The 27,184-nt window shown below is 38.7% G+C and overlaps 1 protein-coding gene across 6 annotated transcripts in view; it reads right to left on the bottom strand.

The window, feature by feature from the left end:
- Positions 1 to 27,184, bottom strand: part of LOC136878800 (tudor domain-containing protein 7) — a 299,722-nt gene that overhangs the window by 148,709 nt on the left and 123,829 nt on the right. For 5 of the 6 annotated variants that reach the window (XM_067152283.2, XM_068229004.1, XM_067152284.2 and 2 more), the window contains exon 8: positions 683 to 862. The exons of the other annotated variant lie outside the window; for it this stretch is intronic. In XM_067152283.2, the coding sequence (XP_067008384.2) occupies positions 683 to 862 (180 nt within the window). The remainder of the gene's footprint in view (positions 1 to 682; positions 863 to 27,184) is intronic. 6 annotated transcript variants of the gene reach the window in all.

A 27,184-nucleotide genomic window follows, 5' to 3' on the forward strand; every position in this document is an offset into this window, starting at 1 on the left:
AGTCATGTCAGCAACGGACCCTACAAGGCAAGACAGAACCAAATACAACTGCCTTGGTTAGAAAGAAACCAAGAGAAAGCCTGGGCATGGTATCAGTAGCCCACAAGGTAAGCCACCAACTCATTGCTAATTTCTCTGTCTGAGAGGCAGCATTCTCAAGGTTAAAAAAGGTTGTTTCTCAGCTCCTAATAAATGGATGGAAATAGAACAAACTGTGCAGGGAAAGTCTGGATGTGTATAATTTCTATAAATTTCATGAAAAATGGTTTAGCAGTTTTTGCACTCATTCAACCTAAATCGAATGACACAGAAAAAAACTTTCAAAAACAATAAGATATAATATCCGTATCGTATCTACTCTCAATTCTCTCAAACTTGCAACAACAAAAGTATATATGGCCAGACACTTCTTATTCTCATTACATTAGTAAAATAAAGGAAGTTCTGGATAAATAATGTAGGCTACTTTTAAAACCTGCTCAAAGTAAATAAGCGGTAATATCTTTGTTTAATTTGCCAAGATGAAAATGAGGATAGACACAAAATCATGGTTGAGGAAGTGGATGTATGGGCACAAATAACAAAATTCCACTTTCAAAGAGATACTATCAAACTGTCCATGGTATTTTCAATCTTAATATTATAAAACTGAGAAGAGGCAACATTTGAAATTACAATCTACCTTCACAATACAGCCATAGATCACTTGTTCTCCACCGTAAGGAAAACGTGGTACAACACTGAAGGAAGGTTCTTCCAGATGTAACAGACGGCAAATTCTTCTTAACTCCTCTCTGTAATTTGGACGTTCAGATGGCGCATCTTCCAACTCCTTCTCCACTACAGGGATAACACGAGGCACCTGTCAAGAAAAAGATTGTCACATTTTTCTCGCACAATAAACTTCCAGCCAAAAGCCCATCAGAAAGGGTGCGCCGAGTTGAACACGCACAGCGTTTGTGAAGGAGCACATAATTTTGCTTGTCAGGAGGTTAGGAATGAAAAAAATCATATTAGCATTTGCTATGAACAGCAATTGTAAAGGAGCACACAATTTTGTTGTAAGGAGGTTAGGAATAAAAAAGGAATCTTAAAAAAGCATATTGGCATTCGCTATTAATAAATAAGGCAAAAAATTTGAGAATGACTGCAGATAGCTAATGGCACTCAGAATTTTATCGCTCATGAAGTAAGTGTCACATCCTTCACGCTGAAACATACCTTGAAATGAGTTAAAGCCTTTCGTGTGGCTTGAACAAAAACTGGAGTATGAAAAGTAACATCATGTGACTGCTTCTTTAAATGAGACCCACCATGTTAAAATTGGTGAGAATCTACGTATTGTCTGTGCGCAGAGTACCCATTATGTACCGTAATTACAAGAACTTCTCCACATCACTGGAATTTTTTTTTTTTTTTTCGTGAACAATACCACAACCTTCACCTTCCGTGCAACAGTCAATCTTCCACTGTCCATCATTATCGCAAATTAATGTTTGCGACTTAAAATGCTATCTAGAGTAATTTCCATGAACTGACTTTTCATCGGCCTCCGATTAAAATATAACTCACTTCACCCAGAACTAACTTAACGTGTGACCATATCCCTGACTTGAATATCTAAATTAATTGTATGTGGTAAACTCCACAAGGCTGTGGAGGTCTGTAACATCAATTTGCAGCCACTTGCATATCAGAAGACCCTGAAGTTCTGTTGAGAACGTGAGTGCCCGCAGAAGCATTTCTAGCACTGTTCCAAATAGTCCCACAGAGTTTCTACTGGTTTCAAACCTACAGGATTAACAGGTCAGTTCACATAAGAGCATTGCAGAAATGTTCATCATGGTCAGACATGATGCAAGGCCTAATGTGCAAGGCAATTATCCTGAAAAACAGAAACATCCACATAGTAAGCTTTACAGAGATGTAGGCTACAGGACAATACTTGGTCATTCACAATGCCAAGATCTGTCACCTGTATGTTTCCCACCATAAAAAGAGATTGGCTGAAAATGTTCAAGTCTGTCAGTACAAGCACAACAGAAAAGGAGTATATTAACATGGAGGATGTTTGGCTAGTTAATCCACTTTGCCAATAAAAAGAATACACTTTATGGTTTTAGAGTAAGTTTAAATGATAACACTGCCCTACATGCTGCTTTTCACTTTCCTGACAGAGAACTACGCAAGTTATTATGACAAAGTGTTGTACTGGACAAATGTATATTAAAGAGTAACACAAGAAATATTTTATTAGGAAAAACCATAACACAGCACGTAGTAAAGTTCAACAGTGATTTTTCTCTACAAGCCTGCTCAGTTTTCATGCTAGGAAAAGCACAAGCACATCCATTCATGGTATGAAAAATACTCCCATACCGTCACAGAACCCCCTTCAGCCTCAACAATACCTGCAACACAGTTTGGATGAAGGATTTTATTAAATCTATGGTGCGCCATTTGCCTCACATCATAAGAAAACACACGAAAATAAGATTCTCTGGACCACACCATACCTTTGCAGTCCTCAAGAAAGCATTGGTACCACTGAACCTATATCAAAAGTGCTGCTTTGCGAGGTGCTGTAAGCAAGGGCCTCGCCTCTTCTGTGGTACTGTGCTTCATATGTACATCACAAAATTCATTGGCAGTCTCCTGCTGAGCTTGAAATTAATTTGCAGTTACTAAGCATAAAACATAGTTGTGATCCTGTCTTGTCCACTGCTACGACATTGATTTAAGGTTAATGTACATCCTCTAGGCTAGGGATGGCAAACCTTTACCAATCAGCGTGTCAGTTAAGGTCTTGTGTATTACTTTTTATTGTCTACTAACATCATTGTTCAACATTATCTATACATCAGGAAAGATACCTTCTGACTGGCTGAGATCAACTTTCATACCCATACCAAAGAAACAGAACTTCTCCCAGTGTGATGATTACCGTATGATTAGTTTGATGCCCCATGTACTCAAAACATTGCTGCGAATCATGCACACCCGGATTTACAAGAAATGTGAATCTCATATGGATCAGACCCCGTTTGGTTTCTGAAACGGGGTCAACACACTTTAAGCACTCTTCTCCTTAAATGTACTAGTACAGAGGTGCAGGGACATGAATATCGATGTATATGCTTGTTTCATTGAGTACAAAAAAGCCTTTGACTGTGTGAAACATGAAAAGATGGTAGAGATATTAAGATCGACTGGTAATGACCAAAGCGATCTACCCATTATCAGCGAGCTGTACTGGAACAAAACCGCAGGTGTCAAAATCGACCAAAGAACATCTGAAGCGACTACAATCAGAAAAAATGTTCGTCAGGGATGTGTGCTATCACCTCTCTTGTTCAACATTTATTTTGAAGCAATATTTAGGGAATTGTTGCTGGAAGAAAACAGCGGGATAGTTATTAATGGACAGGCAATTAACACTATCAGGTTCGCAGATGATACTGTTGTCATAGCAAATGAATTACCTGTGCTCCAACGCATGATAGACAAATTAGTCCAGCGCAGTGAAGAGTTTGGCCTGTTTGTCAATGCTTCCAGGACCAAAATTGTAGTCTTCTCAAAATGAAACATCCAAGCAACCCTGTCAATAAAAGGCAATGAGATTGAACAAGTATCCTCCTTTAAATACTTGGGCACTGTGCTAAATGAGGAATGTGATTCCAAGAGAGATAAAATCTAGAATAGAACAAGCCAGGAGACAATTTTTTAGCATGAAACAGTTATTTACCAGATCAAATCTAAGTCTGCAATTGAGAATGTGAATGAATCGGTGCTATGCGTTCTCCATTTTTCTCTTTGGATGTGAAAGCTGGACCCTTGACCAAAATCTAGAAAAAAGAATTGATGCTTTCGAAATGTATCTATATCGCTGCCTCCTCCGAATACCTTGAGTGCTGAAAATTTCAAGTGTCGAAGTCATTCATCACATGAAGAAACGAAAAGAATTATACTTACTGTACAAAAAAAAGAAAAGGAAAACCCAATATATAGGGCACATTATGAGAGGCGAGAAGTACCAGCTATTACAACTCATCACTGAAGGTAAGATACAGGGGAAAAGGTCTGTAGGCAGGAGGAGGAATTCATGGCTGAAGGACATCCGAAGATGGCACAACTGCACTTCAGAAGATGATTTCCATGCTGCAACATCACATTCAGAGCTGGCTATGTGGACCGCTAACCTCCGCTAGGAGAAGGCGCCTCAAGAAGATGATGATGATGATGATGCTTGTTGTTTTAAGGGGCCTAACATCGAAGGTCATCGGCCCCGCCTCAAGAAGAAGTGTGCCATCAGTTATCATTCCTTTAAAATCATTATGAAACCCCTCATTTGACTTCATTTAGGAATTATTTTGCTTTACATATAAATCCATTCAACTGAATGTTTCATGGTTTTATTTTGTGAACACCACTGAATATAACATTTTTTAAAAAGGCAAATTTTAAGAATAAGGTATATTTTTTGCTTTAACCTAATACAATTTGTCTAGGGGTATTAAGCCTGCCTCTAAACATAAGGCTCTGGGTTCAATTCCCAGCCTCGGGATTTATACCTGGGGCTGACAAGTTCGAAATCTACTCAGCCTATGTCGGAACAATTAAGGACTTGCTTGTGGCATCATACACAATCATTAACCCGGCTGAAGAGAGATAGGGTCACTTTCCCTATCCTTCATATGAGTAATTCTTGTCTGGCACATCCACGTTGCAGGGGTGGGTATCCTCCACATTAGTAGGCTGGTGTGAAGGAGAGCTAAGTTCAGGCAGGGACCCAGTCTCATGGGGTATAACGTGGAACCCATGCCCATGGTTACAGAATGGCGAAGATGGTGGATGAGGCAACCCATCCACTCTGGGAAAAATTAGAAGAGAAAACCATTGCTTTGTGGAGAACAGAGATCTTCAAAGGCTAAGAAAGTAAACCCCGAAAGAAAGTCCTCAGACGTGTTAGGCTTAGCAGGTCAGCAGAAGAGTAAAATTATATTTGCTTTCTACTATAATACAAGCCTCAGATGGAAGTTTAAAAATGGAAATGGAATTGACAAGTCTCTGGCTACAGTTGCACAGTATGATGATAATGCTGATGTTCGTGCAAGTGATAGATCAGAGAATAAAACCAGATTTGGAACAATAAATAGTTTACCAATGAATGGGAAGGAAAATGAATTGATTGACCTAATGGAGAGACAAAAACTCAACATCCTAGGATTAAGTGAAGTAAAATGGAAAGGGAAAGGGAAAGGAATGAAGAAACTACAAAAGTGGTACACCTTGTACTGGATGGGTAACAGTAAAGAGACTAGAAATGAAGTGGGATTTATAGTGAATCAGCATGCTGAACCAATAGCTGAAGTTGAGTATGTAAATGAAAGAATTATAATAATGCACATACATGTGAACAAGGAACAACTGAAGATAGCACAGGTATATGCTCCACAGGCAGGATGTAGCATGGAAGAAAAAGATTTCCTCAATGAACTAGAAACGCATATTGTTGGAGATTTGATCATGATAACAGAAGATCTGAATGCTCATGTGGGAACTGATAGAATAGGATGTGAGAATGTTTTGGTACCCACATGGGTATGGCGATAGAATGCTATTGGCTTTACGTCGCACCGACACAGATAGGTCTTATGGCAATGATGGGATAGAAAAGGCCTAGGAATGGGAAGGAAGCAGCCGTGGCCTTAATTACGGTACAGCCCCAGCATTTGCCTGGTGTGAAATGAGAAACCACAGAAAACCATCTTCAGGGCTGCCGACAGTGGGGTTCGAACCCACTACCTCCCGATTACTGGATACGGACCGCACTTAAGCGACTGCAGCTATCAAGCTCGGTAGTGATAGAATGAATATGGAGAGAAACTGTTGGACTTTTGTATCAGAAATAATTTGACAATAAAGAACACATGGATTATGAAGAGGAATAGCCATAAGATCAGCCAATATAGTTGGGATGCTACTCATCGATTTTATAATAAGAGACCGAGAATGGGGAGGATATGTCATGAATACGCAGATAATCCTAAAAGTATGGAAGATGATCATAGATTATTAATTGTGGAATTAAAACAAGTAAAAATCCCTAAAACTGTACTGAAGAAGAAACCAAATATCAGGGTTTGGGAACTGCAGGAGGAGGATAAAAGAATGGCATTCCAAGATTGTATAAAAAGGAAGTTGCCTAACATGAAAATACGAAGTAGAGAAGAAGAGTGGGACAATTTAAGACTGACATTTGTGGAAGCAGCAATTGAGATATGCAGGGAAACAAAAGCAAAGGTTAAGGGAAAGGAGACACGGTGGTGGACAGATAAAATTTAAAAAAAAAAGAAATAAAAGAAAGAAACAAGGCGAAGAAAGAAATGAATAAGGAAAAACAAAGAATGTACCAGAGGGATGAGAATAAGATAGAAAGGTTACACGTAGAATACAAAAGATTTAAACTAAAAGTAAAGAGGTGTATCAAGGAAGAACAGGAGAAATGTTGGGGAGAGTTTACCAACAAAATTGAGAAAGATAGTCGAGGAAATCAAAAACTATTATACAGAGTAATAAAACCAAAAAGAATAAACCAAGACAAAATCAAGGCATTAGAAAGAGAAGATGGATCCATAGTACATGACAAAAAGGGTCTTCAGAAGGTGATTGCAAAGTATTTTGAAAAAATTTATAATGAGGATGACTGCTAGGAGGAAGGAGATAAGAAAATGGAAATAACAGATGGAGAAAAAGAAGAGGACCCAATAAAATGGTTGAAACTTGAAAGGGCAGTGAAAGCAATGACCAAAGGTAAAGCAAGTGGAAAAGATGAATTCATTGCTGATACGATTACGGCAGCAGGAAGCATTGGACTACAGTGGCTATACCGAGCCCTCAATGCCATATGGAAGGATGACAGGATACCTGAACATTGGCAACAAGGAAGCTTTGTACCATTGTTCAAAAAAAGGAAATGGGAAGAAATGTGAAAATTATGGAGGTATAACCTTATTATCACATGGGCTAAAAATGCTGAGTTTTCATCTCACCATTAGGTCAATCAATTCATTTTCCTTTCCATTCAATGTTAAAATATTTATTGTTCCAAATCAGGTTTTGTTCTCTGATCTAATACTTGCACGAACATCAGCATTACCATCATACTGTGCAACTGTAGTCAGAGACTTGTCAATTCCATCTCCACTTTTAAACTTCCACCTGAGGTTTGTATTATACACTAGTGTCCAAAAGTTAAGCATAATCACTAAATGCGGCCATAATGCCTGATAGGAATGTCAGATGGATTGCTGAACAAACGGATGCTGAATCACACACCGTGCCACACAACTTGTCCAAGGAAACAGAGTCAGAAAGGTTCTGATAGCTAAGGTACACCTTTGACAACAACTAACAAAACTTGGTAATGTCTTCCACAACAAAATATGCTGTTAATAGGGTGTATGGTTACCCCTAACGGCCACACATGCTTCGCAGCGACTTGGCATGCTCTCTATCAGATGGTCCAAGAGCTCTTGTGGCAGTCTATCCCATTCCTCCAAAAGGGCAATGCAATTCGCCCCCCCCCCCCCCAATGCATCCCGGGCATTTTCTATAGGATTCAAATCCACAGACCTCGCTGGCCAGTCCATGCGATGAATGTCTTCCCCAGCCAGAAATTCATCCACCAGAGCAGCAGCAGCGCAGTGCAGTCAGGCATTATCATCCATTAAGAGGAATTCAGGACCAAACCCACCTCTAAAGAGTCGAACATGTGGTCTTAGTAGCTCATCCCTGTATCTCCGAGCATTAACAGTGTTCCTCGGACCACCCATGAAGATGTACAGGTCTGTATGGCCATTCAACATGATGCCGCCCCACACCATGACACCACCACCACCACCACCACCACCACCACCATACTGGTCCTGTTCCATGATGTTCCTGTGGTTGTATCAGCTACCCGGTTCTCTCCAGATTTATGTGCGACGGGAATTGTTCGGCAAACTGAAGCAGGATTCATCTGTGAAGAACATGTGCCTCAATTCGTTCATGATCCAGTTTCGATGTTGACGGCTGGAGAGAGTAGGACGCACACCGCTGGACGTCGGGCAAACAGCCCTGCTGTTCTGAGCATCCGGTGCACAGTTTGCTGGGAAACGGCAACCCCTCAGATGGCTGCAAGCTCCGCCGACAATTGTCTTGCAGATACACTCTGATTTCATTGGGCGGTTAAGGCCAGATATCGATCCTGCTGTGGGGTTATGCTTAACTTTTGGACACTAGAGTAGTTGAAAGCAAATACAAATTTACTCATCTGCTGACCTGCTAAGCCTAACGCATCAGAGGATTTTCTTTCGTGGTTTACTCTCTTAGCCTTTGAAGATCGCTCTTCTCCACAAGGCAGTGGTTTCCTCTTCTAATTTTCCCCAGAGAGGATGGGTTGCCTCATCCACCATCTTCGCCATTCCAAAGGTCTCCTTCTCTGCCTAAGATGCTTCATCCATAATCCTGGGCATGGGTTTCACGTTATACCCCATTAGACTGGGTCCCTGCCTGAACTTAGCTCTCCTTCACACCGGCCTACTGATATGGAGGACACCCACCCCCGCAACATGGATGCGCCAGACAAGAATTACTCAAGTGAAAGATAGGGAAGATGACCCTATCCTGGAGCCAGGTTAATGGTTGTGTTAATGGTTGTGTATGATGCCACAACCACGACTCTAAAGTTATCAAATTATCAATGTCTTTTTTGGGTTCCATAACAGCCGCTGTAAATCACCAAGGAACAAAAAAAAGAAAAAGCACGTGATAACTTTTAATTTGAAAATGAGATATCAAGGGGTGACAGGAGGCAGACTTTTTTTTTTTAACCCTCTAAATCCATTTATACTTTCTTACAGGTACAATGTCGGGTTCTGATAGAGGTTATTACAGTATTACAGTACTGATGCAGGTTACTACAGCATCGATGACACAGGCGCGGTAGACCTGCTGTGCATGATGAAATGCATAAAAACTAATATCCAGTAACTAATTGTGGGTGCAGGATTGTGAATCACTACAGATATCCCACTCAAACATTTCACACACGTCACCTGAAGGATTCTATTTGAACAGTCAGTTCTTAGTTCAGGCCGACCCGCGACTAAACGTGGAAGTACATCAAACCCATGCTACCTGAAAGAGGCCTTACATCCACATTAGAAAATGAGTACTCTAACATATTTAAATAACTGCTTTATGAAGTTCCTCTTTACCCACATTATAATTAATGACCACCAGGCAACATAACCAACATAGCAATAATGATCTAATGTTATTTTTTAGAAAGTGGAAAAGATATACAATTTTAAACCTGTACAGTCCCACGGAACTCTCTACACTATGCAGTTGTGTCCTAAATGTGTCATGTCATGTCGCTCCTTATAGCTTAACCCTCCAGTACAGACATGACAAATCCCAACGTGAGTACACGCGTAGAGTATCCTAATGTGATTACACACACGGAGCACTACTGTGCTCTACACTTAGTATCATATATGGCACTATATACCATGTGTATGCGTAAGTTTTTGCCGGTTTTTATAGTAAAGAAAACAAGTAATTTTCAAAGGAAATTCATTTTTTGTTTGTTCAAAATATTGGCCATCAGCTTCTACACACTTCGCCCATCTTTCAGACAAGTTATGATTACCATGCCAGAAAAACTGCTTGTCTTTTGCGGCAAATCATTTGTCGAGCCATTTTCCAACTTCTTCTAAATATATATAGGATGAACTTCTTAAACTTAAATGAAGTGCTGCGAGCGCGTGCCCCACTGATACGAAGAGGTGATAGATGGTGCTAGGTCGGGGCAGTACGACAGGTGCGGAAAAAGGTCCCATCCAAGCAATTTCAAGGTGTCCTTCACTGGGTTTGCTGTATGAGACGGCGCATTGTCGTGTAACAAAATCAGTTTGCTATGCCTTCTGGCCCATTCCAGTCATCCTTCGATCAATGCACGATTAAAATAAATAATTTGATGGCGATAGTGTTGTGCATTAGCGGTTTTGCCGGGCAATCACTTATCTTCGCACTTTTGTGGTCTAACAGAGCGCACTGTCTTTCACATTGAAATCACCACATTTAAACTGTCGAAACCATGTCTCACATGTTCTAATCGATGAAGCGTGATCTCCATATGTTTCTACCAGCAAACAAGGACTTCACGCAGCCTTTTTCTTTTGATAAAATAAGAAAAGCAAATGTTCTTTTTTCAGGCACAAAAGGCCGGTCTCCACTGATTAACATTTAACAACAACATGTTAAATGTTAAAAGTGTTAAATGTTAACTGGCGACACTATCAACATGTTAAATGTTAAATACTGTTTCATTTAACATTGTGTCCACACTTAATAAACATGTTAAACTTGACTTCCTTTGTTTATATACAGGTAGTTCATCATATCAATTTGTGGTAATACATTTAGGTGGTGTCTAGTATTTTTAAACAAGGACAATGTACTCAGATGAAGAGGATTTGGCTTTTTTTATTGCCACTGTTGCTTCTTGTTATGATTTAGAAATGCAGTTTTACTAGGCACATTTCCTCCCCTCATCCTGCTCATTGCTTCAAAAGCAAACCACTATGAAGTATAAACTTTGTCCACTCTTGCCCCCACTTCCTACTTTTCTGAACTTTTTTCAATTTTCGACTGTACTGGGAGCGGAGGGACGCTACTTATTTTTCGATGCACTTGCAGGAACAATTATAGATAATTTCGAGTTCCTGGAAACTGTCGTCTTCCTTCGCTTTATCTCTGTATCCCTTTGATGAGACATCCCACAAAAAACAAAGCACGAGACAGACTCAAGATGTGTGTGTGTGGGGGGGGGGGAGGGGGGGGCAAGAAAATACATAAGAGTATCAAGGTTACCAGTGCTGCCAGTTTTTAGCAAACACAAACTAAAGTAGATGATCACTACTTTACTCGGCACATGCACTACAGAGTTAGGATTGAGAAACTTGAACACTGTCAATTTTGATTAACTAATATTCGCAACTGGCAGTATGAAATTACGGTTTTCTAGCGGAAACATTATTTTTATACTCATTTTTGTTAAACACAGTTTCTGAGCAGTTTACAAAAGAAATCAGAATTACAGCCCAAGAAAGTCACTCTTGATGAATATTTATGATTTGGGCACATGATAACCCTGCTTGGAGAAAAAGTGAACGGTTTAATTTCTATGAACTGATCTTTCGAACAAAACTTCCCAACCATTTCATCGCTATTGGCAATACCACCGTATATTTATGACACAGATCAAACTAACAGTTGACTCTACAATCTCAAAATCGCATAATTCTAACCTATTAGTGTGAAAGTTTTTCAGGTTGTCAGAACTAATTCAGGAATAATACTATTAGAAAATACCTTAAAAACTGAAAAAAAAATGTTGAAAGTCTTAAGTTGAAACAGAAAAACTTGGCTCCCACTATCACAAAAATATATTATTCTAGTCTAATACTAATTTTCCCTCTGTCCTGTAAAATCGCACAGGGTACTTTTTGGTAAGGTCTTTTGAAATTCAACATGTTTAGAAGCTAGGGTTGGCAGCTACCAGAACTAAAGATGATGATGATTGTTGTTGTTTAAAGGGGCCTACCAGTTAGCCACCTCAAATCAAGATGATCTCCTATTCAAACAGCACAGGAACTTGTTAGGAGGGATTTCAATCCAAAAGCTGATTGGCAACAAGAGTGGAACAGCGTAGCTCCGACTCAAAGGCACACATTGTCCAATTATAAGAATCTTCCAGCTGGCTTTGATTTGCCCCGCAAGACATGGGTAGCCCTCAACAGAGTCCGTACTAACCATTGGAGACGTGGATCAATGATGTTTAAATGGGGTATGAGATCTTCTCCAGCCTGCGACAGTTGCAGTTAAGCAGACTATCGATCATATTGTCACCAAATGCATTGAAAGGGCATTCGTTAGATACATCCAGGACTTTGTGGTGGCTTCTGTTGAGGCCATAGAACGGCTAGAGAATTTAGATTAACTCGTTGAACCCTTTTGTTTGCATGATTGTTTTCAATGTTATGTGTATATCTTGTAATTGTGTATATAATATTCTGTGCTTACTGTTCATGTATATTTAATCTTTGTATTGTTTTGTGTACGTTACCATACGCTAATAATAATCGTCCCCTGATGGTAAGAGGTGAATGAAACAAAAATTAAAACTTAAAAATGTATCCACTGACTTGAATATAAAATGAATTATTAAGACAAAATGATAGTGAAACAAAAACAATCAAACAAACAATTTACAAAGCCTGAATTACTGGGATGATGCATTATTATCTAAAGGGGCCCAAAATCCAGGTCGCTGGCCCCTCATAATGGTACTAATCACTGGAAATGAAGACCTATCATATGTCGCACACAACAGCATCACTCACAGGTAATACAAACCCATGGTGTTTCGCACATAAGGGTGCTACTCACAAGCAATGCAGACCCACGGTGCTGCGCACATAGTGGGACTAATCACGGGCGCCGGTATTCCCACGGCGTCCCTCACTAAGTGGAACTAATCACAAGCAACGTATACTCATGGAGTTGCTCACATAGTGCTACTAATCATAGGCAATGTAGACACACGGTGTATGACACATTATGGTAACGACCACAGGTAACAAAAACCCATGGTATTCGTCACATAATGGAACTACTCTCAGGTAACGCACACCTATGGTTTCCGCACATAGTGGTACTTACCATGGGTCCCAGCCAAACCCATGGTTTTCTCACATAGCGGTTCTCACAGACAACGTACACCCATGATGTTTCTTGTAAAGTGGTACTAATCATAGGTAGCACAGATCCATTCCGAACCCAGGAGAACTGACACATTCCAGCACAGCATTACGGCACATGGAGATTAGTTGGCACAGCCAAATGCCCGCTCCCCCGCTTAGGTGGAATACACACGATCGTAGACCCTACTAACCACAGAACCGTGGTGTTCCTCACATAAAGGCACTACTCACTGGTAACATAGATCCAGGGTGTTCCTCACATGGTGATACTAACTTCAAGTAACGTCGACCCATGGTGTTCCTTACGTAATGGTACTAAGCAAAAATAGTTTCATGGTATGTCATCATCCCTTGGTTGCCCCTTTTAGTCACCTCTTACCGCCAGGCAGGTGATTCCGTGGGTGTATTCTTCGTCTGTGTCCCCCACCCACAGGGTGTCAGAACTAAACAAATCATCATGTTAATGGTTACCCGTAAGTTTTGTGATTGACATCTGCCAAAGCAAAGCTTGAGAGCAAACAATGATGGCAAACAAAGAAAAGTGTTTTAGTCATTCCTCTTCTACAGCAAGTCATACAAATAATCAATTCTCAATAAAGACTTAATTTAAATAATAAAGACCTGCCATTATTAAGAGATTTAGCAAGAAAGGTCATGAATTTAATGTCCCTCACAACACAAATTTACTGAATGTTGGGAACTATTCTGTCTGGTAGAGGGTGGAAATTCTGGTGTATTTTTAAAATCAATTAATAGAAATCTACAGGTTTAAAACCTATTAATTACTGGTATTACTATCTCAACAGAAGTTCAGAAATATAACACAGTCTCTAGAACAGTATTGTTTCTTCCATCAAGAAAGATATATTTAACCCACGAGTGGTTGCTAGTCGAAATGTAGCATGAGTGGTTGCACGTGAGACATTCTCTCGCAATGAAATAAATGTGATTCATTTACAATTTTCCAGGGTAAAAAAGTGAAATAATTTTCTGAAATGTATTGCAGTCTGTCTGATGTATTTTACATAAAAAGGAAATGATTAGCTGTAAATTACAGGAGAAATGTCTGGCTTAATGGCTAAATGGTTAACATGCTTCAAAGACTTCCTTCTTTACAATATAACATGTTTCACAAGCATTATTTTTATTATTACTATTTTTAACATATCGTTTCAAGTCTCTTAGGACCACAATTGATACCTATCAACGTTTCTGGACTTCCAGTACTCCTCATCTTGATGGAGAATGCATTTTCTCACTCTTTGGACCACTTTCCGCCAGGTCGTCTTCTCACTTTTTCTGGAAGAGGTACCCAGAGCACTTCTTTCTTGAACCAATGTCTCGGAGACAATAGCCAGATCCTCCTTCACTGCACTTGCCCATGGAGTGACTCATTTCCAAGTCATGGGAAAGTCAAGAAATCTTAAGAGATATTCTGGTGTTAGGCATTTGAGACACACGACCATAAAAACTTAAGACAGCAGTTTCTTATAACAAGTGAGAGCACTTGACCTCAGGCAATATTCGCCCTCAGAATTTTGATGTGGCCAAGGATCTTTCTTAGGGATTTGTTCTCTTGCATTTGGATCTTCTCAATCTCACCGTGGGAAGGTAGCAGCCGTGGCCTTAATTAAGGCATAGTCCCAACATTTGCCTGGCATGAAAATGGGAAACCATGGAAATCTATCTACAGGGCTGCCGACAGTGGGATTTGAGCCCACCATCTCCTGAACGCAAGCTCACAGCTATAGTTGTTTAATCTCATATGTGTTTTTAGTAAACCTTAAAACTCTGGCAAGTTTTTTGCATGATATAAGTGCATATATACCTCAATAATAAACGATCATTAGTTTATATTTTTGTAAATAATTGGGAATTTATTTTGGATGTATCTGGTTTAGAAGCAAACTGCACGGCTGTATCCCGCTTCAAATATGAACAAAACATGAACATTCAGGTAGTAATGTAAAATGTAGGTTGCAGAACAGTCAAGCTGAAAGTTTTAAGCATGGAAATGTTATGTATGTTCACATTTCTTGGCCATTCACTAGCCTACACAACCAAATCTGTAACTTCACAGGCATTTGTACACACAGAATCTTTGCTGAGTAGCATCATCAACAGTTTCTATGTCAGTTATCTGGACTATGTTCTTGTAGTACGAGAGTAAGAGAGTTGGAGAGTTGTTACTTGTAATAAAGACTCCTGGGCCAAAATGATTTTCGAGTAATGCCGAAACACCATGGACTTTCAGCAGAGACACCTTAACACCTGTTTGTATCCGAGTAGGAGGTAGCGCATCTTTGATAGTCTTGTACTGTTTGCAGACATCATTTCCATTGCTGTTTCTTTTAAAGAGAAATCTTTTGCAGGGATTAAATTGGAAGTGCCACTACGCAGGTGTGCGGACAGTATTAGCAATCACAATTTTCGAGTCTAAGACCGTACCTGCGAGAGGAATAACTGTTCCAAATTGGGGGAAAATATTTGTATATTCTTGTGGATCGAGTATAGTATCATTCCTGATTTCCTTCCCAAGTTGTGCAAAAACACTGTTGGACAGAAGGAAAGAATTCCCCACAACTGCCAACACAAATTCCTTTTTCCTAACAGACTGAGGAGCGTAGTTTAAAAACCTACCAGACCCATTGTGAAATTGTTCTTCTTCTGCCCCCATATCTACCTGATGGGAGGCGAACTACTTTGACACTCTCTGGAATTTTAAGGTTTGATAGATAGTGAAATACAGCTGAACCTTCAGTACTTGGCCTCTTCCTTGGTTTATTACTTTCAACTGGATGGCACTCCATTTCATATTCGAAAACAGTACTTTAAATCAGATAATACCACACAACAACGAACAATAACCACCTGCAAGGGCCAGACTGAACAGCTGGCGATGGGCCAGAAATGGAGAAGCACAGTAGTATGCCATGACTTCTCACCGATGTATCTGGTTTTGCAAGTGAAGTAGTAACTTCGCTGGTTTTGAAATTAACCCCCAAATTCATCTGCTTGTAACAGCATGAAGTATCTGAATATGAACTGTTCTACACTTACAGGATTATAGAGGACTTTCCTGAGAATATACAAGCTCATTCTAGAAAATCTGAACATACTGCTATACTATGGCCTATCCTTCAAAATGAGAAATGACCGTGACCTTTCTTATTCTTTTAGGGTGTTCCAACATTTAGTGGTCCTTTGATCAAGAACAACTGGACAGATGTGAAGGAGATATCAATCATTAAGTTTCTTCCTGTATTCAGCACAGAGCAAAAACATACTTTACAATGCTGCTGGCCTGTAGGTGTGTGAAACTTGCTTGCATCTGCCAGAGCATAAATATTTATGCTATTTTTAGGGCCTATTTGTTATGTACTGTTGGAAGTTACACTAACCACAAAAAGCTTCCAACATTTCACACAGTTGTATATTCTCCAAGCTGGTAATTTGCTTAACAACAAATTCATCAAAAAGTCTTCATGTAGGTGTTAAACTGTTAGTAGCCTTTTGCACATTTCTATTATTAAAACTGACTGACTGATCTCATTGTCGTGGTAACCAGGGAGCATTATGGCGCAGTCCTATAATAACTCTGTAATTCTTCTATATTCATATGCTGAGATTTCTTTTACTAGAAGACAACCTACCAACAAACTATTTCATTCAAAGTTTGTGTCCTCAGTCTTTTACAACTATAATTTTTGCAAAGATTTCCCAAATACTGTAGATACTTGCATTTCGAACTAAGCCATTTACGGCTGTATCTGGGAAAACCAATTTACAACAATCTAGAATTGTTTTAGCATCTTTTGTTACTATTTTACACCTCCTGTAAAGTGAGTAACGTTAGGTCTTGCAGCATGTACATTAGGACTGGAAGGATGCATCAACCACTCACCTGTCTTGTCTTTTCCTAAATACCTAGGCCTATCAGTAAGGACCTGAGTATTTGCTAGGGGCTTTACGTCGCACCGACACAGATAGGTCTTATGGCGACGATGGGATAGGAAAGGTCTAGGAGTTGGAAGGAAGCGGCCGTGGCCTTAATTAAGGTACAGCCCCAGCATTTGCCTGGTGTGAAAATGGGAAACCACGAAAAACCATTTTCAGGGCTATCGATAGTGGGATTCGAACCTACTATTTCCCGGATGCAAGCTCACAGCCGCGCGCCTCTACGCGCACGGCCAACTCGCCCGGTCCTGAGTATTTGGGATCTATTTTCCTTTAAATTAGCATTTCTTTCTTCTTAGCATCTATTTTTTCAGGATACTTACAGACTACTGTATATTACTTCATTGGCAACACAACTGTCTTCACTTTTATATTTTAGGCCTACAGTAAAATGAAAGTATTGTAAATAACTCTGCCTTGAATTCTTTCAAGTTACATCTTCTGTCTGCAACAACTGTGCTGTAAGGGGAGTTAGGGATTGGAATAACTTACCATGGGAGATGTTCAATAAATTTCCAATTTCTTGGCAATCATTTAAGAAAAGTCTAGGAAAACAACAAACAGGGAATCTGCCACCTGGGCGACTGCCCTAAATGCAGATCAGTAGCGACTGATTGATTGAACACGCTCACTGTCCACATAGTTTGTTACATTGTACTAAGTACAACACGTTGTGATAGCTGACTGAGGCCTAGGTGCTTCAAGCAGGCCGAAAGCTAGTGCTTGGTACGTGTGAGGAGAGTTACAAAGGCGGACAGAGCTCCTGGTGGAATGGCCAGGTGTTTTATAATTACTGAATGCAGGTCTGGGTATGAGAGTATGAGGAAGTATTGCTAGGCTCAGCTGGATGCATATGGTGCCTCACTGGCAATGCTACTTACTGTGTAAGTTTTATAACACACAATAGTGAAGAATTTTTTTGTTTCTCATTCAAGAATTTTGTCATTATTAACCAAGAAATTTAGATCATTTTACTTGAGAAATTTGGGTGTGTCTGGTAATTATACAACATTCTATTGTTGAAATACATACCAATTCCCTAATTTCACTTGAGTCACAATTTAATGTTCAATTGAAAGTACTGTAAATAACTTTGCGTTGCACTCTTTCAAGTTGCACCTTCTGTCAGCAATAGTGTGACAAAACTTGCTTACTGTCCACATTGTTTGTTGGTGTTCACAAAATATCTAAAGAACTCTTGGCATGTACTACATCACACTTCTGATTTTGTTTTAATTGGGATTCAAACTTTTTTTTTTTTTTAACCGTATTCCCTCCTTATCGCATGATGTGGAATGTTTGTAAAGCCCGGAAGTTTTGGAATATTAGTTTCTTTGGTACTGTTCAAAACATGTGTCTATGATAAAATATCTGTGCTATGGCTTCGAAGTTTATGCGATTGGGATCACTGGTCTTAGCATGCTTGCTTCTAGCAGACTGGGCTGCTTTTACAAATAAATCTTTGCTTATAGCATATTCTGTCGCTTCAGAATAACATCCTTGAATTATGGCACCACAATTAGCCTCTAAGCTTTCAAGTTTGGGATAAAGAAAATGTGAGGTGGGATACTGGGACCCCTCAAGCTGAGTGGAAAGTGCAACTAGTTTACTAGCATGCTCTTTCACAAAAATAATTTCAGAATAAATCCTATCTAATCTCTGTCAAGCCTTGCAGAAATGTACCACCACCGTTACTAACATCTCTCACGTCTGGTAGCTTAAAATTTGCAAAATCATGAAAATAACTTGATAAGTAGAAGACCGATTCAAGCCAGCTGTTCCATCGAGCAAGTACTGGCGATGGAAAAAGTTTTGCTGCCTTCAAGTTCCCATTTTTTTTTTTTTTACTTCAGAAAGTGCAAGTAGTTATATTTGTGCTTCCTTGTGTTTAGAAAGGCTGACTTAACCACTGTTACAACCTGATTTATATCAGACATAGCTGCTGTCCAACAATTACCAACAAGGCAGAGTTTGTGTGCATAACACCGCACATGGAGCAATTGATCCTCAATGGTGACTTTCAGTGTTTCATAACAAAAAGTCATATATGGAGGACTGTTACAAATAATTTCACAGCATCATATTGCACACTGTGATCATGCAATGTATCTAACACAGCACAATCATGCAATGTACCTAACACAGCACGATCATGCAATGTACCTAACACAGCACGGGAACAGTTTGTAGCATTTCTGGATTCAAGGTATTTCACTCCAGCAATGAATAATTTTTTCTCAATTGCTGTTGGCACTTGGAACAGTACGACAAAAACAAGAGTAACCCATTCAGTCTGTAGTTTCATCACATAAAATGTTAATTTTATTCCCAACTAGGGCTTCAGACATTGATTTCTTGTGATCAGATGCAACTTCTGAAAATACCAGACAATTTGTGATAGCCGCAGAAATCCAGTGAAATTAATTGTATTTAATGTACCGCACCTTTTAGAGGCTCAAGGTTACTAGCCACACAAGCCAAATGACAGAATTATCACAACAACTTCTCCTATAGTAAAATAGACGGACAGGCTTGATTAGGCATTATGATGTTGGATTACCTTTACATTTTATAGGATAAGCTATGTCTTGTAAAGGTCATGTATGCATTGGATGTAACCTTAGACTCTATAAAAGTTGGATTAGTTCTGTTTTGTATAGGTTATATGAACAAGAGAGAACCAAAATGTAAATTTAGTTATTTAAACCATACTTACCAGGCAAATATCACAGAGAGTTCCCACGTTAGGCAGATCCCCTTCAATGAAAATTCAGCAATTCACGCTCTTATTGTCTCATTTTTAAGTTTTCAGACATGCCAACTTTCAAAAATTAAAAATCAGGAGAAATTTGGCAGCAAATCACGACGTATTATGACACATTACTGATGGCAGAACATGTACTAATTCATTATAATTCAATACATTAACAACTCTATTTGGCCTACATATATATTTCATTATTTATATGTGAATACTAAATACTGGACATACCTAAACAGTAGAAACATGTGACTTATCCTTCAACATGCTGATCACATTATGACTGTTATTCAACACACCCTTTTCAGAAACTCGGAACTAAATTTTTGCTCAAAGCACTTGCCTTGCTGAACTGATTTTAAAGTTAAAAGTTTCCCCAAAGATTGTTCAGACAGCAAGGATCTGAACTGTGTTTTTGTCTTTGTGACTCTGCTAAAAATCCTTTCACATTCTGCATTGATTTGTGGAATTGATAAAATAGCAAGCATCACCTTAGAAAGTCTGTCATATTTAACCCTGGATTACTAAGCTATCGTCTGCCAGACGACGCGCACGGATATTAGTAGCTCCCCCTTCCCCCTCCTGCAAAGGTATTTGCTTCACCTTCTCCTTTATGCGAGTCCTGACCTTGCAGAGAACAGTTGTCACCGTACGTTGCTTCATTCCGTCTCTAAGGGGACCCGTCGTATGAGGTACGAATGCTTAGTGACAAGATTACTTTTATACTTTATATGTAGTTGAGCAGTTATTCATTTATTTTATTTATTTTATTTATTTATTTATTTATTTATTTATTTATTTATTTATTTATTTATTTATTTATTTATTTATTTATTTATTTATTTGTTTGTTTGTTTACTCTGCATATTCTAAAAATAAATAATAGCTCATTTCACACTGCGTCAATGAGTACTTCCATTAACATCGGAACATATTTCATTGTTACGTTCTCATTAGCTGTAATTGTGTGTTGAAATCGGGAATCCACTCCAGAAAACTGAAATGTATTTCAGATGGCAGAGAATATCAGAGATGACCCACACACAATACAACAACTTTTGACAGAAGTAGATGACGCTGGCGACAACACAACAGTAACTGGAGAGACGTGCAGTGAACCAGAGGATGGCTTTGAAGAGGATGACATCGAATTAACTGACAAAGAATCTGACCCAGAATATAACCCACAGTTAGATGATTCCTATGATTCTGACGAGCCAGGAATAAAGAGAAAACGTGATCCTGAACCAACATACTCTGATGAGGACTCTGATTCGACTAATAGCAATTCAAACCTGATTGTTTCCAGTGCTAGGCATCCGAATGTTGTAGTCCCTAATAAGACCAATCTACGAGGGAGAACTAAACACAAATGGTCAGCACTTCCATCGAGAAACCATAATACCTGGACACCCGCCAGGAACATACTTCATATAAAGCAAACCCCTTTAGGAGAATCCAGAAATGTTTCAATACCCATGGAATCGTTTTCTTTATTCTTTAAAGATTTCGTTTTAGATAAACTGGTACAACACACAAATGAGGAAACACAAGTTCAGAGTTGTAACTATGCTACAGCTAATGCAACAATTTCTCAAACAAGCAGGGAAGAAATCAACACTTTTTTTGTTATACTTGTGTTATCAGCATCCATGAAAACCAATCATCTTCCGACAAGAGAGCTGTTTGATCCAACTTTCAACACCAAGAGCTAGGCAGTTTTTTTAATGGAATGCAGAATTCCTGAAAAGTTGAGAGCGAAAGATTGGCAATGTTAGCTCCAGTAGCATCCCCTTCTAAATTAGGCACAGAGAGTAGACAACTCAATTTCATTAAGTTCAAGCCTAAAAAATGTTACAATAGGATATATTTTCAAGTCGCTTTTATTGCTACCATCAGTAGCAACAGAAAATTAATTCACCTGCAAATGTGATACAATTTTCGCCCTTTCTTCCATGCACATTTCTGTACTGATAGCCCCTGTTTTCATTCTAGCACACCCATATCGTTTAGCGATTTCCGAATCAGGAAACATTTTGTGAAACAAAGGTCCCGCGTGGTCAGCACAATTTTCAGGCAGGTTATGTTTTACAATAAATGATGTAAATAAAACCTCAGCATTCGCCATAGGATTTACATCTTGGTTTTTACATGAAAAGTTCAGATTATGTTTCTTTCTATACACTGGACACATTCCTGATGTTTTTTCATCTACATACGTTTAAATTCCCGCCATGCGCAACTGAAAAATCACACCTACATATAGCAGAGAATGTGAACGTTGCTCCCTTCCTGGATTCACTGAAACATGGAAACTATTCCCTATAAGCTCCTTTAAACACTACTTTTTTTTTTTTCCAAAACAAATATGAAGACATATAACACGAGCACTTATGCAGGTAGACGTCTATGGTGTGCTACTTCTGAAATTAGGTTACTCGCTTGCGACTTTCACGTCCCATTAAACTATTTGAGTATTTGACTGTATTGTAGATCAAAGAGGAGCACATGACTTGCTACCGTGCCCCATACTGACATCTGGTATCATTATTAGAACTACTATTGACCAGCCATACTCAGCCATATATCGACAGAACAAGGAAATGCATGGGTGTTTAAAATAATACGAAAATTACTGATACTGCTCTGAAAATTGGGAGATCGATCCCGGCAATCAGTAGATCGGGAAGAACGTTAAAAAATTGGGAGTCTCCCGCTTAAATCGGGAGACTTTGCACGTCTGTACGAGAATATCTGCTTTTGAAAATATTTCAACAGTTCTTTTGATGAAGTAGTCCTTATCATGCTTCCTTTGTTTGGCACCCCCCTAGTCTTTCAATAATAGAAGTTTGTTTGGGTTCAGAAACTGTTGCGCATTCATGTCGCCACACAACATGTTTTTCTGATGTAATATGTTTCTGAATATTGTCCTACTTCTCCCAACCAATGCAGCAGTTACCATATTTGCAAAATAATGTTGCAGAGTCAGTACAATAAACGCCATGATTAGCGTACTCCTGAGCCCTCTCATGAGCAGCAGAAAACCTCAAATCTTGATGGTTACTGTTGAAGTGGCAAGCCATAAAATTTGCTGTCTAGCAAAGTCCATGTGTTTGTAAATCCACCAGTCGGCACAATGCGCCAATGAAGTAAACAAATGCATATCATTCATTGGCTGTCTTAACACTTGATAGATATTAAAATCTCGGAAACAGAACCAGCTTTTGAGTGGTTAGGCCGTCTGCATGGTCCCCCCATGTTAGCAAATAGGAACTGCCATAGTTTTGTGTAGGCTAAGTATAGGTCATGGAAGATCTCCACTCTCTTAGCTCATGAAGAGGGAAAACACAAAAAAAACCAACCCAGCGTGTTCTTGCGGTGCTAACTTTACCTTTACCGATCTTTACATTTTTAATTTTTGTTCCCAATTTTTTAATCATTATAAATTTATTTTTTTATTACAAGTTGCTTAATGTTTCACCAACACAGATAGATCTTGTGGCGACGAGGGGACAGGAAAGGGCTAGGAGTGGGAAGGAAATGGCCGTGACCTTAATTAAGGCACAGCCCAAGCTTTTGCCTGGTGTAAAATGGGAAACCACAGAAAACCATCTTAAGGACTGCCAACAGTGGGGTTCAAACCCATTATCTCCCGAGTACTGGATACTGATTACATAAAATCAGCTTCATGGTCCGTATCGCACTTCAATAGATTCACAATTAAGTATTTATTTATTTTCCACCTAGTCGATACAATGATTGCTTAAGGCAATTTTTAATGGTCAAAAGTGGTACATGTTTCGTATATTATCAACATCTTCAGCCACATAACACTGTTTAGATGAAAAATATATTAACAATTTGTTTGTTTTAATCTTGTCAATCTTATGTTAATTTTAAGGACACTTCCTCTAAAGCATTACTTTGTCAATTTTATATATTTTTCATCTAAACAGTGTTATGTGGCTGAAGATGTTGATAATATACGAAACATGTACCACTTTTGACCATTAAAAATTGCCTTAAGCAATCATTGTATCGACTAGGTGGAAAATAAATAAATACTTAATTGTGAATACTGGATACTGGCCGCACTTAAGTGACTGCAGCTATCGAGCTCGGAAAAAAATATTCTTACCTGGATCATAAGCAGAATAAAACATAACAGAAAAAAAAAAAAAAAAGGAAAGGAAAGCCATGCATGTAGCAGGACTTGAACAAGCAACGCATTGATTATTAGGCTCGGGCACAACCCAGTGAGCCACGCGCTTGCTTGTCACTTCGTTAATATTTAGTTGATGTAAGGCACCTGATTTTCTGGACAATGCTTCAAAATCTACTCCAATGCCTTTGGGACATTTATATTCAAGAAGTCACCATCCCACAGGCCTTCTATAAATATGAAAACTGTACGAGACCCATCTGCTTGAAAGCCCCCTTATGAGATATATTTTAGAGAGAATACATGGTTTAAAAACAGGCACAAAACACAACATATCTACTAAATTCACAGCTCAACTGTATAAAATAGATATCTGTATGTTTTTGTTTGTTTAAGCACTCATGCTTTAGATATAAACTCAATGGTTTCTTTTGGTTTACACACTCCTGATTTAGATATAAACCCAATCGACACACATTCTCATCAGTGAATTTGAAAATTAGTGCGAATCCTGCTGTAAGAGGGATGAAACAGATTTCACCATAGAAAGGTCAACAGGTTAGTTATTTTTAACCATTTATACATTGATGTACTTTTTTCCTAATCATTAATATAAAGCCATTATAGGCCTAAATAATCAGTATTATCACTTGTGTTTTTCATTATTTTACATCCAGTATTCGTATTTCAGCTAAATTTTACCATAATGGATTGAAATAGCGTAGTAACGTAAAATGACTGCGGCCACAAGCTTCCGACTTCAGCACTAGCTGCTCACCGCCTCTATTTACTATACGTCTGATTTTTCTTTCTCCCGAACTACGCAGGCATAAATTACAATCTGTTTATCCAATCTAAATGACTGGCCTCCATTCATTTCCTTATTTTGATTGTATCACATTAGACGCAGAACTACTGTTTCACAGTTGTACAATTTTCGTTCAGTGAGCTATTTAACACATGATACCAAGGGAATAATATATGAAGTAGGTTGAAAATGATGGCAAATTTTTGTTCCATAAGGCCTTCAAGTATCCCCATAGCTTATTAAAGCAAGCATTCCTATGTTGCAGTCCTATAACAACGAATACCTACAATCAGGACTATTACGGTTGTTTCTTTTAATTATGTTTCTGACAGTCTTACCTTGTTACTTGGCAGCAATCCATTTTTCACCTTACTGAGTAGATTTTTTGTTTTAGCCTGAAAAAGGAATGTAGAAACTTCACTCTTAAAACTTACAGTTTTACATATATGAACCAATCCTACAGACAGAATACCGCACCTAGTTCCAATCTGTGGTTCTCGTTTGCTTTTCTACAAACAATCATTTCACTCAGTCGAAAACAGTTCTGATATTTATTATAGATGTTACTGCTACAAACTTAGAAGTTATTACATAGTGCTGAAAAATACTGACGCTCAGCTATCTGTAGAACAGCACACACATATAGTAAAATGTCGTCCAACGTATTTATTATACAACATACGACTTAAATGTAAGCACTACATTAAAGTTGGGCCTGATCTCACTATGGCAACCCTTAAAGCGAGTCACCACATCATTACACTGAAGGCAAACCCCAAGAAAGGAAGTAATTCCTAAGGCACGAGAATAACAATGACTCCAGATACGTCATAGCAGAAGCAAGACTTAATTTTTAATTGTACAGTGATTTTATAGATATGAATTTATGACTACATTCACATTCTCTAACCACTTGATAGCAGATGTGAGATTCAACTGGTCATCTGCACAACCAGGGTAACAATAACCTTTGTTCTGTCGCATTTCCCACACCATAGTGAAATCACGGGTGTAAACTGTGTCGCACATATGTATTTGATCCAGTCACATACCTTTGCCATGAAAAGGTACCCATATAACAAGGCAAAATGTCAGTCTTTTTCTAAATACACACCTTAATAACCAAGAAATTTGTAGCAGTAACTTGATCTTGCTCTGTTCTTACATTATGAACGCTCATTTAGCACAGATACCATTTCAGGAAACATTAAATAATGCTACACGGGAAAAGATTAGTAGAATCTCTAAACTACAGACGATTATCTCAATGCACGGATAGGCTTCGAATAGAAAATAAGAGGCTGAATGGGACAATATATGGTATGGACTGTCTATGCAAACAGGGTCTCAATAGGTAATTACAGTATACAGAAGGCTGCACTGTTCATTCTTAACTTCTGAAGTCAAATTACTGTTTTTGCATTTGGATTTCCACACTTTCTTGGATTGTTTCTAGTATTCCTTCAAATAAAACTTATTTTATAATGTGGTTCTGTATCATGGAAAGAGCCTGAACTGATAGTGATAATAGTCTACAGTATTTCATCTAAAACAATACACAGATACTGCTTACCATTCATGTAACCCATACTAATAAGATATCCAAGAAAGTGGCCATGGCGTAAATTATAGTCCTAGCGTTTGCCTAGTGTGAAAATGGGAAACCACGGAAAACAATTTTCCGGGCAGCCAACAGTGGATTTTGAACCCACAACCTCTCAAATATATGGCTACATCCATACAACCAGTACTGACCAGCCAACTCTACAAGACAATAAACCAGTATGGCAGTCCATTAATCTACAATATTTCAACTAAACCAACACATATACATACCCGCCAACTTCCAAACCAGAAATCCAAAACACTCTCGCACGACTAAATACCATAACATAAACATAAAATCAATATTGCCATGCACTAGGCAGATATATTAAAAGCAACAATTAAATGTGATAAATAAGGCTCGGATGTTTCGGAAGTCATATTTTTTTCTTTGTCTCCATTTTCTTGTCTGATTGTATTTTGGTGGAAATCAGGTGTTCATTGTCACAGTTAAGTGATTTTTATTTGTCATATGAATGCATATTTTGGCTACTTTGGTCAGGTCATATTTTGAGCTATTTTCGTACAAACATATTTCGTAGGTCTGATGACAGCTGTAGCTATGCAAAATCATCTTCAACTTATGGAATGAGAACTAGTGTTCACAAAACTGCTTCTCGGTATCACACCTGCAGTTAGTACAAGTGGAATAACCTTTGTATAGAATGATGGTCACAGAACTCACTGCAGCTTTTACCCCACCCGCTGTACTTGGCAAGCCGATCTCCCATGTAAAGACAGAAATAATCCTGAAAAAACCATCCCAACAGTGAGCTAATTACTTCTGGCACTCACTCACTTGTCTTTGTTCAGATAGTAGAACTCAACCTCCTTTCACTCACACAAGCATCAGTTTACAGTGAATCATATCCCAGCACACATTCCAGTATGCCTAAGGAAGTGTCTTCTACTAGTATTAAGTTTAAGGAATTTGGAGAAGAATATTTCAGTACAGATGGCTTAGTTCTATTTTGCAAGTTGTGTGAAAACGTTGTGGCTGAAAAATGTTTTAATGTGCAACAGCATTGTAACACGGCAAAACACAGCTGCACCGGGCGAGTTGGCCGTGCGTGTAG

This window comes from Anabrus simplex, chromosome 8 (assembly GCF_040414725.1).
Source record: "Anabrus simplex isolate iqAnaSimp1 chromosome 8, ASM4041472v1, whole genome shotgun sequence".
Classification (NCBI taxonomy): Eukaryota; Metazoa; Arthropoda; class Insecta; order Orthoptera; family Tettigoniidae; genus Anabrus; species Anabrus simplex.